The sequence below is a fragment of the Phytophthora sojae genome, assembly GCF_000149755.1.
Source record: "Phytophthora sojae unplaced genomic scaffold PHYSOscaffold_10, whole genome shotgun sequence".
Lineage (NCBI taxonomy): Eukaryota > Oomycota > Peronosporomycetes > Peronosporales > Peronosporaceae > Phytophthora > Phytophthora sojae.
In genome coordinates this window covers 2,194,242-2,206,361 of record NW_009258124.1, presented here as the reverse complement: position 1 = coordinate 2,206,361, position 12,120 = coordinate 2,194,242, and the positions used below count along the sequence as shown (strand labels likewise).

At 57.3% G+C, this 12,120-nt stretch overlaps 5 protein-coding genes across 5 annotated transcripts; 3 read left to right on the top strand and 2 right to left on the bottom strand.

Annotated features, from left to right (window-relative positions):
- Positions 1-224: 224 nt before the first annotated feature.
- Positions 225-1,133, top strand: PHYSODRAFT_525520 (hypothetical protein; the record flags this gene model as incomplete). Its single annotated transcript, XM_009537628.1, has 1 exon — positions 225-1,133. One exon carries the CDS (start codon positions 225-227, stop codon positions 1,131-1,133), a length of 909 nt encoding a protein of 302 aa, XP_009535923.1.
- An 876-nt stretch (positions 1,134-2,009) lies between these two features.
- PHYSODRAFT_355956 (hypothetical protein) lies at positions 2,010-3,049 on the bottom strand. Its single transcript, XM_009537627.1, has one exon. The coding sequence runs from the start codon at positions 3,010-3,012 to the stop codon at positions 2,110-2,112; it is 903 nt and encodes a 300-aa protein (XP_009535922.1). The 5' UTR covers positions 3,013-3,049; the 3' UTR covers positions 2,010-2,109.
- A 1,913-nt stretch (positions 3,050-4,962) lies between these two features.
- PHYSODRAFT_318941 (hypothetical protein) lies at positions 4,963-7,488 on the top strand (the record flags this gene model as incomplete). Its single annotated transcript, XM_009537626.1, has 8 exons — positions 4,963-5,014; positions 5,082-5,129; positions 5,200-6,296; positions 6,383-6,572; positions 6,641-6,774; positions 6,839-6,878; positions 6,952-7,042; positions 7,122-7,488. The coding sequence occupies 8 exons, from the start codon at positions 4,963-4,965 to the stop codon at positions 7,486-7,488; spliced, it is 2,019 nt and encodes a 672-aa protein (XP_009535921.1).
- Positions 7,489-7,620: 132 nt separating this feature from the next.
- On the bottom strand, positions 7,621-9,017 carry PHYSODRAFT_352783 (hypothetical protein; the record flags this gene model as incomplete). Its single annotated transcript, XM_009537625.1, has 1 exon — positions 7,621-9,017. The coding sequence occupies exon 1, from the start codon at positions 8,974-8,976 to the stop codon at positions 7,621-7,623; it is 1,356 nt and encodes a 451-aa protein (XP_009535920.1). The 5' UTR covers positions 8,977-9,017.
- Positions 9,018-10,476: 1,459 nt separating this feature from the next.
- On the top strand, positions 10,477-12,044 carry PHYSODRAFT_339635 (hypothetical protein; the record flags this gene model as incomplete). The annotated part of the gene is made up of 3 exons (XM_009537624.1): positions 10,477-10,612; positions 10,871-11,020; positions 11,101-12,044. 3 exons carry the CDS (start codon positions 10,477-10,479, stop codon positions 12,042-12,044), a joined length of 1,230 nt encoding a protein of 409 aa, XP_009535919.1.
- Positions 12,045-12,120: the final 76 nt, after the last annotated feature.

Sequence of the window (12,120 nt, the reverse complement as noted above, 5' to 3'; positions counted from 1 at the left end):
GCCTCACCTCACCGAGTCGGTTTGGCAGCACCTGCTCATATGGTGTGGCCACTGGTACTCCTTACGGAATCCGGAACCAAAAGCGTCAAGATGGTAGCGATTCCGGTTCGTCGCGGTGGGAGAGCACTCGTGTCTCGCTGCAGTCACTCCATCACTTCCCATTTTACGGCGTTCGTCGTATCCCCCACCGCCAGCAAACGCGTAGTACCTGTCACCACCGAACCATGCATCGCGAAAGCGCGGACAAGGTTGACGCGATGATGCGAGTCAGCAGCATGCCCAAGATGGACGTGAACTATATGGGCGAACCGGACGTGGCCATGATGTCGACGGGGCCGGCCCGCAAAGGAATGTTCCAAACCAAGTCTCCTCTCTTCCGGGAATGCATGGCCGAGTTCCTCGGCATGTTCGTCTTCATGCTGTTCGGCACCGGCGTCGTCGCCCAAGTCGTGCTGAGCGAAGGCACGAAAGGCGAGTTCATCAGCATCAACTTCTGCTGGGGTCTCGGCATCCTGTTCGGTATCCACGTCTGCGGTGGTGTATCGGGCGCGCACTTGAACCCGGCGGTGACTATGACGCTGGCCCTGTTCGGCCGCTTCGAGTGGAAGAAGGTCCCGTGCTACGTGATAGCTCAAATGCTGGCGGCGTTCCTGGCCGCGGCCATTGTCGGCATGGTGTACGACCCGCTGATCAAAGTCTCCGACCCGCACATGAAGACGACCCAGGGAATCTTCGCCACGTATCCGTACAGCAATGACGTCCCCATTGGCACCTGCTTCATGACGGAGGTGGTGGGCACGGCGCTGCTGGTCGGCTGCCTCTTCGCCATCGGCGACGAAATGAACAAGCCGGCCAGCCCGTATAGCCAACCCGGAGCTGTCGCGCTACTGGTGGTGGCCATTGGCATGGCCTTTGGAATGAACACCGGCTACGCCATCAACCCGGCGCGCGACCTCGGTCCTCGCTTCTTTACTCTGTGTGCTGGTTGGGGGCCCAAGGTGTTCACGCTAAGCGAGTCGTACTGGTGGGTGCCGATCGTCGGACCGATGCTTGGCGGCCCGATCGGCGCCGGCCTGTACGTGGCCCTGGTGGAGCAGCACCACCCCGTCGAGTTCGATCACACGCACTCCTAAGCGCATGCAGCTGCGTCCTTGTCGTTGATAAAGTGCAGTAAAAGTTGCGTTCGATGAGTCTCAAATCGTCTTGTGTATTTCGTTGGTCTCTCAAAACTCCGCTCTGGAGGTGGTAACCGAGGCCGTCGGCAAGATGTTGCAGGCAAGAAGACTGGATTTACACGCTTCCTAACGCCGTGACACCACTTCGCGTTGAAGTTCAACGGCATGCCAACACTTGCAGGAGCTGAGACTCATCCTGAGACCGGGGCCATCCTGAGGATGTCCATTGAACTTCAACCGGATCCTGCCGCTGTTAAGAACGCCCCTCCTGAAGATCGTGCGATCCATAGTTCATTATCGTCGCGATGGTGTCTCGGGTCAATCGGGAGTGATCCCCGCCTCGCCTCAACACTTCATGTATTTGGTTTGTAAAAAAAGAACTCTGCGCCCATGGTCCGACCGTTTAGTCGACAAGAATGCCGGTGTTGCGGGCTGCCTGCGTTGCTCAGCGAGTTGGCTCGCATAGACGTGCTGGGCGTGTTTGGCCGCTTGCTTAAAGCTGATCAAGGCAGCAATCCCAGCACTGATGCAACTTGCCTCGATCTCGAAGAGCTGCACACGACAACTTCAATGCGCAGGAACTGTTGACTCGACAGTTTTCGCTAGACGTCCGCGGTTCAGGGCCAGCCATCGCGTGGGATCGGCACCTCAGCTTCAATGCAGAAGCCGGTCGCGGGACGCAGCGGAGCAGAAGAAATCCAAGCAGTCCTGATGACTTGATGGTTCGGCCTTGTCTAACATGGTGAAGAGTCCTCACTGAATACCCGCCTACGGTACTACCGTAACGGTAGCAAGACTACAAGAACTGCAACGCGGAGGTGAAGGAAAAGCTTTGGATTCTTCTTCATGTTAGCAACTGCAAGCGCAGGAAACGATTCAACTCTCTTACATGCACGCCCTCGTGGCGGCTTGGCACCATACAGTACTCAACACCTTAGAAGTGGAACTGCTCGCCGTGCTTGCGGACGACGGTGACCTTTTGCGGGTGGTGGTGGCCCACGAGCACCACGTACACAAGCCCGCCGAGCGCGCCGCCGACGGTGGGGGCAACAATGGGGACCCAAAAGTAGTAACTATCGAGCGAGAAAACTCGTGTTCCCCAGCCGGCCGTCAGCATCATGAGGCGAGGGCCGAAGTCGCGAGCGGGGTTGATGGCGCAGCCGGTGTTGACGCTGAAGGCCATGCCGATACCGACCACCAGCAGCGCCACGGCGCTCGGGGCGCTGAACGGGCTGGCCGGGCGGTTGTGCTGGTCCAGCACGGCGAAGATACCGCCCACCAGCAGCGCCGTCGCGAACATCTCGGTCAGGAAGGCCACGGAGGTGGGCACGTACTCGTTCGGGTAGGTCGCGAAGATGGCGTGCGTAGTCTGCCTCTCCGGGTCGGCCACGTTGAGCAGCGGCCGGTAGAGCACGTACACGAACAGAGCGGCCAGGTACGAGGCCAGCGTCTGCGCGGCAATGTAGGTCGGCACCTTCTTCCACGGGAACATGCCGAAGAGCGCCGCCGTGGTCGTGATGGCCGGGTTCAGGTGCGAGCCGGAGACGCCGCCGGCGATGTGGATGCCGAAGAGCACTCCGATACCCCAGCCGAAGACGATCTGCGTGAAGTCGCCGTACTTGCTGCTGCTCAGGATGGACTGGCACGTCGCGGCCAGGCCGAAGCTCATCATGACGAAGACGGCCACGAACTCGGCGCAGAACTCTCGAAGGGCCGGGCTCTTGATGGCGAAGCGGCTCGTGTTCACGGGGGCCCCGCCGTTCACAGCCGTCTCGTGGGCTTCCAGGTCCATGTAGCCGTGCTCGATCTTGTCCGCTGCGTTCGAAGGGGTCGCCATCTTGGGGTGGAGTGCTCGCTTGACGGGAAGTGTCGGCGCGCTTGGAGGCCAATTTGGAAATGAGCTTCTTGTCCTCGGCCACTGACTGCCCTGGCAGGCACCATGCTCGTTTGACAAAGATTAATTGGGGACCTGCCTTACCACCAGTAGCAATCGGTCGGGCACCATGTTGAAGTTCAATGGCTCAGTAGAGGTCCACAGCGCCGCACATCGGCCCGCGACTCACTTATTCTGCAGCTCCACTGTGAGTCGTGAAAGCAACTTCAAGCACGTCGCCCGGCGCGGGATTTCGGCGGGCTCTGCTCTGCTGAAGAGCAGCCGAGCGAGTTTGGCTTTTGCTCGGGGCCAGCACCGACTGATAGATATCCATCACGAAATACGCGCGGACAGCAGCGATCGTGAGCACTGAAGTTTTGGGGCCACATGAAATTGCAGCGCGCGGGGCCTGGCCGAGCGATGGCTATCGTTCTGGTGCAGGAAGGAAGGCAGCGCCATGCCATAATCAAGAGCCAAGGACCCCCGCCGCATCGCCCTCGAAGCACGAGCCGAGCGCGACAACACGCATCAGCCTCGCTTGAAGTCGCAGGCGCCGGCCGGAGAGTTGGGATCGGGGTGACCGGCACGCGTCGACCGACTCAGGCTAGCTCGGCTAGCCGTCATCCACGTTGAAGCTGTCCGCACCGCTTCGCTGCATCCGTGCTCGCGGCGCCAGTCGATCGTCGGCTTGAAAACTGTTGACGTTGACAGTTCCGGCGGCACCACCCGGCGCCAGTCACGGCGCCCGGCAGTGCAAGGCAACTTCAACATCCATCTGCGCTTGGGTTCGCCAGCCTCACCTCACCCGGTGAGGCTCACCGACGGCGAGCCGCGCTTGTAAACCGCCCCGGACTTCAAATCACAAGCTTCTCGCGGGGAGGAAGGCGACGGTGCTCACAGGACTCGAAGACATAAGTCGAGGCTCACGGACGGACACCATCATTCCACGCTTGCCGTCGCTGTCGCCACCCCAAGCAGCCACCGAAAACTGTTGACGTTGACAATTCTCTCACCTTGAGAAGACCCACCACCGCTGCTGCCGGCGCTCCGGTCACCAGTCACGGAAGTCCAGTCTCGAAAGTGCTTGTGCCAGCAGCAATTTATAGACTTCTCCCCGCGTGAACACTGTAACTCGAGGCCCGACGCCTGCTGCTTCGCCACCTCCTTCTGTGTCTGCGTGCGTGCGTATTGGTGTCAGAGTGGCTGTGAGCAAGAGAGGCTTGTTTGTACTGTGGACGTGCCGTCCAAGGCGGAAAACACCTTCGGCCCTTGATAGCTGGAAGGTGGGCACGGCTGCGTCTCTCCCTGCCCTGCGCGAAGAGGGGGTATTGGGAGCTCCCCTGCCGTCCAGAAGGCGCTACGTTCGCTATTGCATCCCCAGCGGCGGGTTGTCGACCGTGACATCTTGCTCGCAGCCAGTGCTCCTAACGCTAGTTGATCTCGTAGTAGCGGAGAGCTTGTTCGCTGTGGAATGTGCCAACTCGAGTAGGAAGCGAGCCACCATCATCTCACGTACTGACCGCCATCAACCCCATACGCTGGGATCGCCCGCACACCCGCCGATAGGAGAGCAATTATCCGCCAAAGAAGCGCCCGTTGCGGTCCATCCTTGCTGGCGGCACCGCCGGCATCTTCGCCAGCGGGGGCTTCACTTTTCCGCGCGGAAGACGTCCGCTTAATGTCTCGATGAGTATGCATGCTGCCTTGCGACAGTTGTAAAGATCATACGCATCCAGTCGGACTGCGGCATGTATAAGAGCAAAGTACGCAATCGTACTTAACATTAAGCGTACTTTGCTGTAGCACAAAACAAGCTCTTCAATCGTCAGTCATCTTAATAGCCAATGAAATCACCCCTATCTGCTGCCAAAGATAAGGCGCAAGTCTTCAAGCCGCTGCACCCGACAAGTTCCGATGTCGCGCCACCGCAACGTGCGCAACCGCGCGTACTCGTACGAGGACGAAGGCAAGTCGCTTCGCCTCCCTCTTCACACCCTCTACACTGTGCTAACCTGTCCGTCCCCCGCCCGCAGACTATGACGATGAGTACTACGACTACGAGCCCAACTCCCCCAACTCCAGTACGGACGGATTAATTAGGATCAATCTGAGGCCCCTAATTGACCCACTAACCCGCCACTTGTACCTCAGACGAGTTCATGTACCGCCGCGACTCGCCGAGCCGCCAGCGCTCCGTCTTCTCCTTCGTGCAGCAGGAGGAGACCCAGTACGAGCACCAGCTGGAGCAGGAGCTGACCGGCACCAGCATCGAGGACCCAGGCGACGCCGAGATCTTGGCGGCCATGGTGCCCCAGGTGCAGCAGGCCGTGGGCTGCAGGTTCTCGACCCAGCAGATCACGCAGGAGCTGCGCAGCGCCAACTACGACCTGGACAAGGCCGTGGTGGCGCTGCTGGAGAAGGGCAAGGCCCCCGTCGCCGCGGGCGGCGTGCTGCCGCTGCAGATCCAGATCCCCAAGCTCGAGGCGGTGGCGCTGGCCATCGGCAACGAGCAGAAGGAGGCCAAGCCCGTCAAGAAGGAGATTGTGATGCCCGCTCCAGCCAAGGGCAAGGCCATGGCCATCGGCGGAGCCATGCCCTCGCCGCCCAAGAAGGCGGACGAGGAGAAGAAGGCACCGCGCATCTCGGCCGCTGACGCGGCCAATGCTGCGCCGGCCATTTCGCGCGCGCAGACGCAGTTTACGCCGGCGGAGAAGAAGGCTTTTGAGCGCGCGGAGCTGAAGACGCAGGAGCAGGCGGTCAAGCTGGAGGAGGAAGCGCGTACTGCAGGCAAGACCAAGATCAGCATGGTGGTGATCGGACACGTCGATGCCGGAAAGAGTACCATCACGGGCCACTTGCTGTACAAGCTGGGGTACGTGAGCAAGCGCCTCATGCACAAGTACGCGAAGGAGTCGCGCGAGGCTGGGAAATCGTCCTTCGCGTACGCCTGGGTTATGGATGCGGATGATGAGGAGCGTGCGCGTGGTGTGACCATGGATGTCGGTACGAGCCACTTCGAGACAGCGACCAAGCATGTGACGCTGCTGGATGCCCCCGGCCACCGTGACTTCATTCCGAAGATGATCGCGGGAGCTGCGCAGGCAGATGTGGCTGTGCTGGTAGTGCCATCGGCGACTGGTGAGTTCGAGGCTGCTTTCGAGAACTCGGGCCAGACCAAGGAGCACACGCTGCTAGTGCGAAGTCTCGGCGTCTCGCAGATGGTCGTTGCGATCAACAAGATGGACATGGTAAGTATCTTCATGTTGAAGCTGACAAGATTTGTACTTGCGTAGCTCGTGCTCACATGGTGCGGTTATGATTATTACTTGTACAGGTCAACTGGGACAAGGAACGCTTTGACAACATCGTAAAATCGCTCTCCACGTTCCTCCAGGGTGCGGGCTTCCGCCCCAAGAACCTGCGATTCGTGCCACTCAGCGGTATGACAGGCGCAAACCTGGAGAAGACTGGCGGGGTGCAGGAGTGTTCTTGGTACTCAGGCCCCTCGCTCGTCGAGGCTATCGGTAGGTGACATCTAAGGCTTACAGAATCTTGAGTGAACACATCTAATCTCGTTGTGTGACCCGCGCAGACACCTTTGCTCCTCCCCAGCGCCAGATTTCCAAGCCCTTCCGAATGACGGTGTCGGATGTATCCAAGTCCATGAGTCTCGGCCAGACCATCTCTGGTCGCGTCTACGCTGGGGCTGCCGCGGTGGGCGACTCGGTAAGCAGTTCATGTTTACATCTGCTTAAGATTACGCCCGTCTAACGTATTTGCTCCTTTGTAGTTCCTTCTGATGCCAATTGGCCTTCCGCTGACAATTAAGGGTACGGTACGCCCAGGCGTAATTTTGGTCCTTCTTTCTCCTGTTTCTTACCATCACTTTTGCTGCACTGACAGGAATGGAGCAAGATAGCAAGGCATGCACGCTTGCTCGTGCAGGAGACACTATTGAAATGGGTGTTATTGGAATTGACCCGTCGGCACTAACGTACGTATCGATATCACTGCTTCCTCAGTTTCTCGAGCTTAAATCTAACAAAATGATCTACATACTTTCGAAATTGCAGCACTGGCAGCATCCTGTGCTCCATTGCGTCACCGGTGCAGCTGGCCAAGAAGTTTGAGGCCAAGATCATGACGATGCCGGCGGTGGAAGTGCCGCTGGTGAAGGGAACGTACGTGACCATCCACATGCACAACGTGGACGAGCCTGTCAACATCACAAGGTTGGTGAGCATGTTAAGCAAGACGGGCGAAGTGGAGAAGAAGAAGCCGCGCTGCATCACCCGGGAACGCTCGGCCGTGGTACAAATCACGTGCCATCGCAAGATATGCCTTGAGGAGTTTGCAAACTACCGTCAGCTCGGACGCTTCACGCTGCGCGATCGCGGCAAGACGCTGGCCGCTGGCATCATTACGCAGATTATCGCTTAGTGCTCTGAAACTTCAGGCGCCATAGATCAATCGACAATCAATACACAAGGTGCACTTATGAACGTGAACAAGCCTGCCAGCAGTCTTTTATTTGTAAGTGATGTAGGCTCTGCACTGCAGACAGCAAACCGTCTACTCCTTGAGCTCCGCGAGTTCGCCGTCCTCCTGCAGCTGCTGCACGATGTCCAGTCCGCCGATCAGCTCGCCGTTCACGTAAAGCTGCGGGAACGTGGGCCAGTTGGAGTACTTCTTGAGCCCCTGGCGCACGCTGTCGTCCGTGAGGATGTCGAAGTAGTCGTACTTGAAGCCCTCGGCGTCCAGGATATCCACGAGCTTGCGGCTGAATCCGCACTGCGGCTGCTGGGGCGAGCCCTTGATGAAGATCATGACGCGCGCGCGGTTGATCAGCCGCTCGTACTTGTTCACGTTCTTGGCCTTCTTGTCCACGCCCAGCTGCTCGCTGAGGTCGCCGTCCTCGGCCATCTCGTTGAGGATGTCCAGGCCGCCGACCAGCGAGCCCTTGACGTAGAGCTGCGGGTACGTGGGCCAGTTGGAGAACTTCTTCAGTCCCTGACGCACCTGCTCGTCGCTTAGGATGTCGAACGAGCTGAAGCCGATCTGGTGGTCGCGCAGCAGCTGCACCGTCTTCTTGCTGAAGCCGCACTTGGGCTCGGAGGGCGAGCCCTTCATGAACAGCAGCACGGGCGCCGAGTTGACGAGCGCGCGCAGACTCTCCTGGAACGCGGCCTCGGCCTCCTCGACGTTCTTGGTGAGTCCGAGCTGCTCGACGATCGAGCCCTCCGACTTCATCTCCTTGAGGATGTCCAGGCCGCCGACCAGCGAGCCGTTCACGTAGAGCTGCGGGTACGTGGGCCAGTTGGAGAACTGCTTGAGCCCCTGGCGCACCTCGTCGTCGTTGAGGATGTCGAAGGTGCCGAACTGGATCTTGTCCTCGTTCAGCAGCGCCACCATCTGCCGGCTGAAGCCGCACTTGGGCTCCGTCGGGTTGCCCTTCATGAAGAGCATGACGGGCGACGCGCTGATGAGCTTCTTGAGGCGGTACTGCAGCGCATCGTCCAGCGGCTTGGTGGTTTCCTCGGCCGTGGGCGCGGCCGACGTGGAGCTGCCGCCGCTGCTCTTGGCCACGCTCTTGCTCAGCACGTCCACGCGCTTGGCCAGCTCGGCCACGTTGGCGCCCTCGAGCTTGTCCAGCACGGCGCGGCCCTGCGCCACGACGAAGGTGGGCACCACGGTGATCTGGAAGCGCTCCGAGAGCTCGGGCAGCTCCTCGGCCGCCACCTTGAGGAAGCGGATGCGCGGGTGCAGCGTGGCCAGCTGCCGCACCACCACGTCCAGCTGCCCGTTGGGGCGGCAGGCCTCGTGGAACTCGGCCCAGAAGAAGGTCACGGACAGCGTCGACTCGCGCGCCGTGGCCTCGTCGAACTGCGCCGCGCTCTGCACGTTCACCACGCTGCCAGTCACCGCCATGGTCCGAAAGATGCGAGGATGTGGTCGAGAAGCGTTAAACCAGCCGCTGTAATTGGGAAGATGAGTGACACAATTATTGCATTAAGTATATGAAAAATATAATTAATTGTGATTTCAGCTTAGACGATACTAACTCATTGACTGAGTTATTGTGCTTTGCATCCGTTTTGGCAAAACTGAATAACAAAACTCGGTTTAAAAGCCTGTTTTAGATAAGCAAACTCTGGATCGATGTCTACCTCTGACTTCTGTCCCTCTAATACAGAGCAGTCCTTTTGTTTTAACAAACAAAGCATAGTTTGCTACGCCAGGCGTACACACTTGCTGTCGAATGCAGCCACAAGGGCCTGTGGGTCGACCAAGTCGTCGTGCTGCCGCGCAGTTTGAGATGTGATCGGCGAAAAGCTGAGAGGCAGGAGATGTACACTGTAGATCAATTGATAATAGATGCACACCCAGCTATGCTACCAGGCCTTCACTCAAGATGAAACATTTTTTTAAAACAAATGTAGTTTAAAAACTACAGTGCATGTGCTGGTGCTACGTGTAACCAGCACAGCGTTCGGAGGTTAATCTCGCTGGACGGTAAGCATTTGCTGGTCATCTGGAATGCCAAAACTAAATGACTGCACGGAGCCTCACCATAAAACAAATTCCGAGAGTCGAAAGTTTGTGGCCGCGCTGTATCGCTCAGCCTCAAAGGCTAGTACAGGCCAGCTCCGGCCACGCCGTAACAGAGTACTTAAGAACTAGCACAAAATAATAGGCCACTCAGCCCGCCTAGCTACCGTATCTGAAACCAGACGACGATGCGGTGCGTCCCGAGCCGTGTTTTGCTTTGAAGTAGCTATAGTAATGAGCACGCCGGGCGTATATTCGGGCAGTGAGATGGTGAGGAACTCCGTACTTATTTACTAGCCGAGCAGGGGCGCCCTTGGTAGAGTAGATATCGGTCCTCATTCACCTCGTAACGGCACGGATCGGCTACGTGTCGTGCACGCTGCCCGAGGCCATATCGAGCTATACGGTGCGCGCCCCGAAGCGGTAGTAGCCGCAGAGGCATGGGCGCAGCATATTCCTCTTCAAGCGCGAGCCTAATTGCGACTTTGTAGGTCTGTTTTATTGTCAAGTCTGAATTACTGAAGTGCGATTTAGAATTAAGGGAAGTCTTGATAAGGTAGCATATCGCTGCGATTCTAACCCCTGAAAATACCTTAAAGTTTGTATGGTGCTTCCGGCCAATAGGAGTGTGTCAACTGCGATTCTTAGCATTTACAACCAATAGACACTACCGTTGCTTAAAATTTCGACCAATTAAATCGAGGGAATGACTGCCAACCGCTGATCTGAACATTCCAACAATATCTGGTTGGAAACGCGATTTGATATCGAGTATGCCATACAAATATCAAGTGAACTACAAATAGAATAAATATTCATAGGCTTCCAACCCCTGCCAGCTCATCTCCGACTCCATTCTGCGTTCCGACGCACACAGGCATGTCGGTGGCATCGCTAGTTCCTGCGAACAGCCAGAGAAGCAGAGCGACGGCTGTGAAGTCTTTCGAAGACTTCCTTGCGAAGAAGGAGGTGACGCTCACAGAAGTGCATGATCGTATTTCTAAGGACAGCACAGGTAAGAGTTTGTTTGTCATTCTGGATGAGTATGGGTGGTTCTTAGTGAAAAAAATAGGAAGGTAAGGAGTAGCTCTGTCCAAGAACACTGTGCTATCTTATTTTGGCAATGTTAAGAACTGGCTGGCGGATCTGTACCCGCAACAGAGCCAATGTGTAGCTAAGAAGCTGCAAAAGATGCTATCAACTCTAGATCAGTACTGTGAAAAGAGGCCGGAGCAAGGTGTCACGAAACAAGCGCCACCATGTACTAAGAAAGATATAAAGACTATCATCTCGGCTCTCTACATGCACGCTTCCGCCAACTCCGACTACCTGGATGCGGCGCTAGTGGCGTTGGTGTGGTACCTCTACGGTCGTGGTTCTGAGGCTGAGCAATTGGAGAAAGCGCAGCTGTGTGTATACCCCGGTACGAATCGTGCAGGATTTTGAATTTTTGTATTAATTAACCCCACGAATTATGCTGACAATTCTGTGCGTATATGCTAGGCGGTATGATATTTCTCCGCTTTAAGCGTGTGAAGACTGCTTCGCAACAGGGAATCTCCCTGTTTAAGGATCCTAACGATCCCTTCACGTGCCCGTTACACGTGCTAGCTGTCGCTCTCGCCCTTCAACCCGCTCCAGGAACTCGCATCTTCCCGCAATTTGCTGCCGTACCTGCGCTGTCCGCGTCCTACGACCAAGACGACGATGGCGAGCTGGGGCTGATTGCGCAGCTAGACCGCGAGCTTGCGGAAGCACCTACATGCAAGACTCCACAGCCACGTCGAGCCAACTCGGCCCCTGGTGCCCAAGCTTATATCAATAGACTATTAGTCACGGTTAGTGGACTGCCAGCAGCAAAGGAGAGTGGACTCACGAAGGGACTTACCTCGCACTCCTTCAGAAGAGGTGGGGCCATGCACGCCAACGCCGACAGTCGCATTAGCCCGAACTGGGTTGTTGAACGCGGGGGCTGGAATATGTCGCGCGTGAGCAAGGCGTTTTCCTACATGCTGAACACAACACACGAAGATCAACAAGTTGCGCGCCAATTGAGCGGGTGGAACCCGCAAGCGGGCGCCCGACTTCCAGACCTTATCGCCCTGGACGGAGCCGTCCGAGCGCGCGTGGAGAAGCTGCAGGATCTCCTCTTCGCTGCTGTCACTGGTTTCCCGACAGTGTCTTGGAACTTGGATCCTCAGGTGCTCGAAGTGTTGATGGCGACCTTGATCCTTCACTTCCCCGAGATGGAACGCCATCGCTTGGATAACCCGTACGTCCGTCGCATTCATGAAGCCCTTGGTGTCCTCAACATACAGGCCTCCGAGCTGTTGGCATGCTCGATCACCCTCCGAGCTGCATTCAATCCACCTGCAGAAGAGAAACAAGAAACAGCGGCCGAGTCCTCTCAAAACATGATCCGTGTTCTCGAAAAGCTGTCGCAGTAGCTCGACGAGCTATTGCTCCGCCAAACACGCGTAGAGGAAAGGCTGGCTGTTTTGGGGGCGAACGCAGAATCTATTG

Bases quoted from the DNA above. Each gene is read 5' to 3' on its own strand.
- PHYSODRAFT_355956 (XM_009537627.1), bottom strand. From the start codon at position 3,012: ATGGCGACCCCTTCGAACGCAGCGGACAAGATCGAGCACGGCTACATG.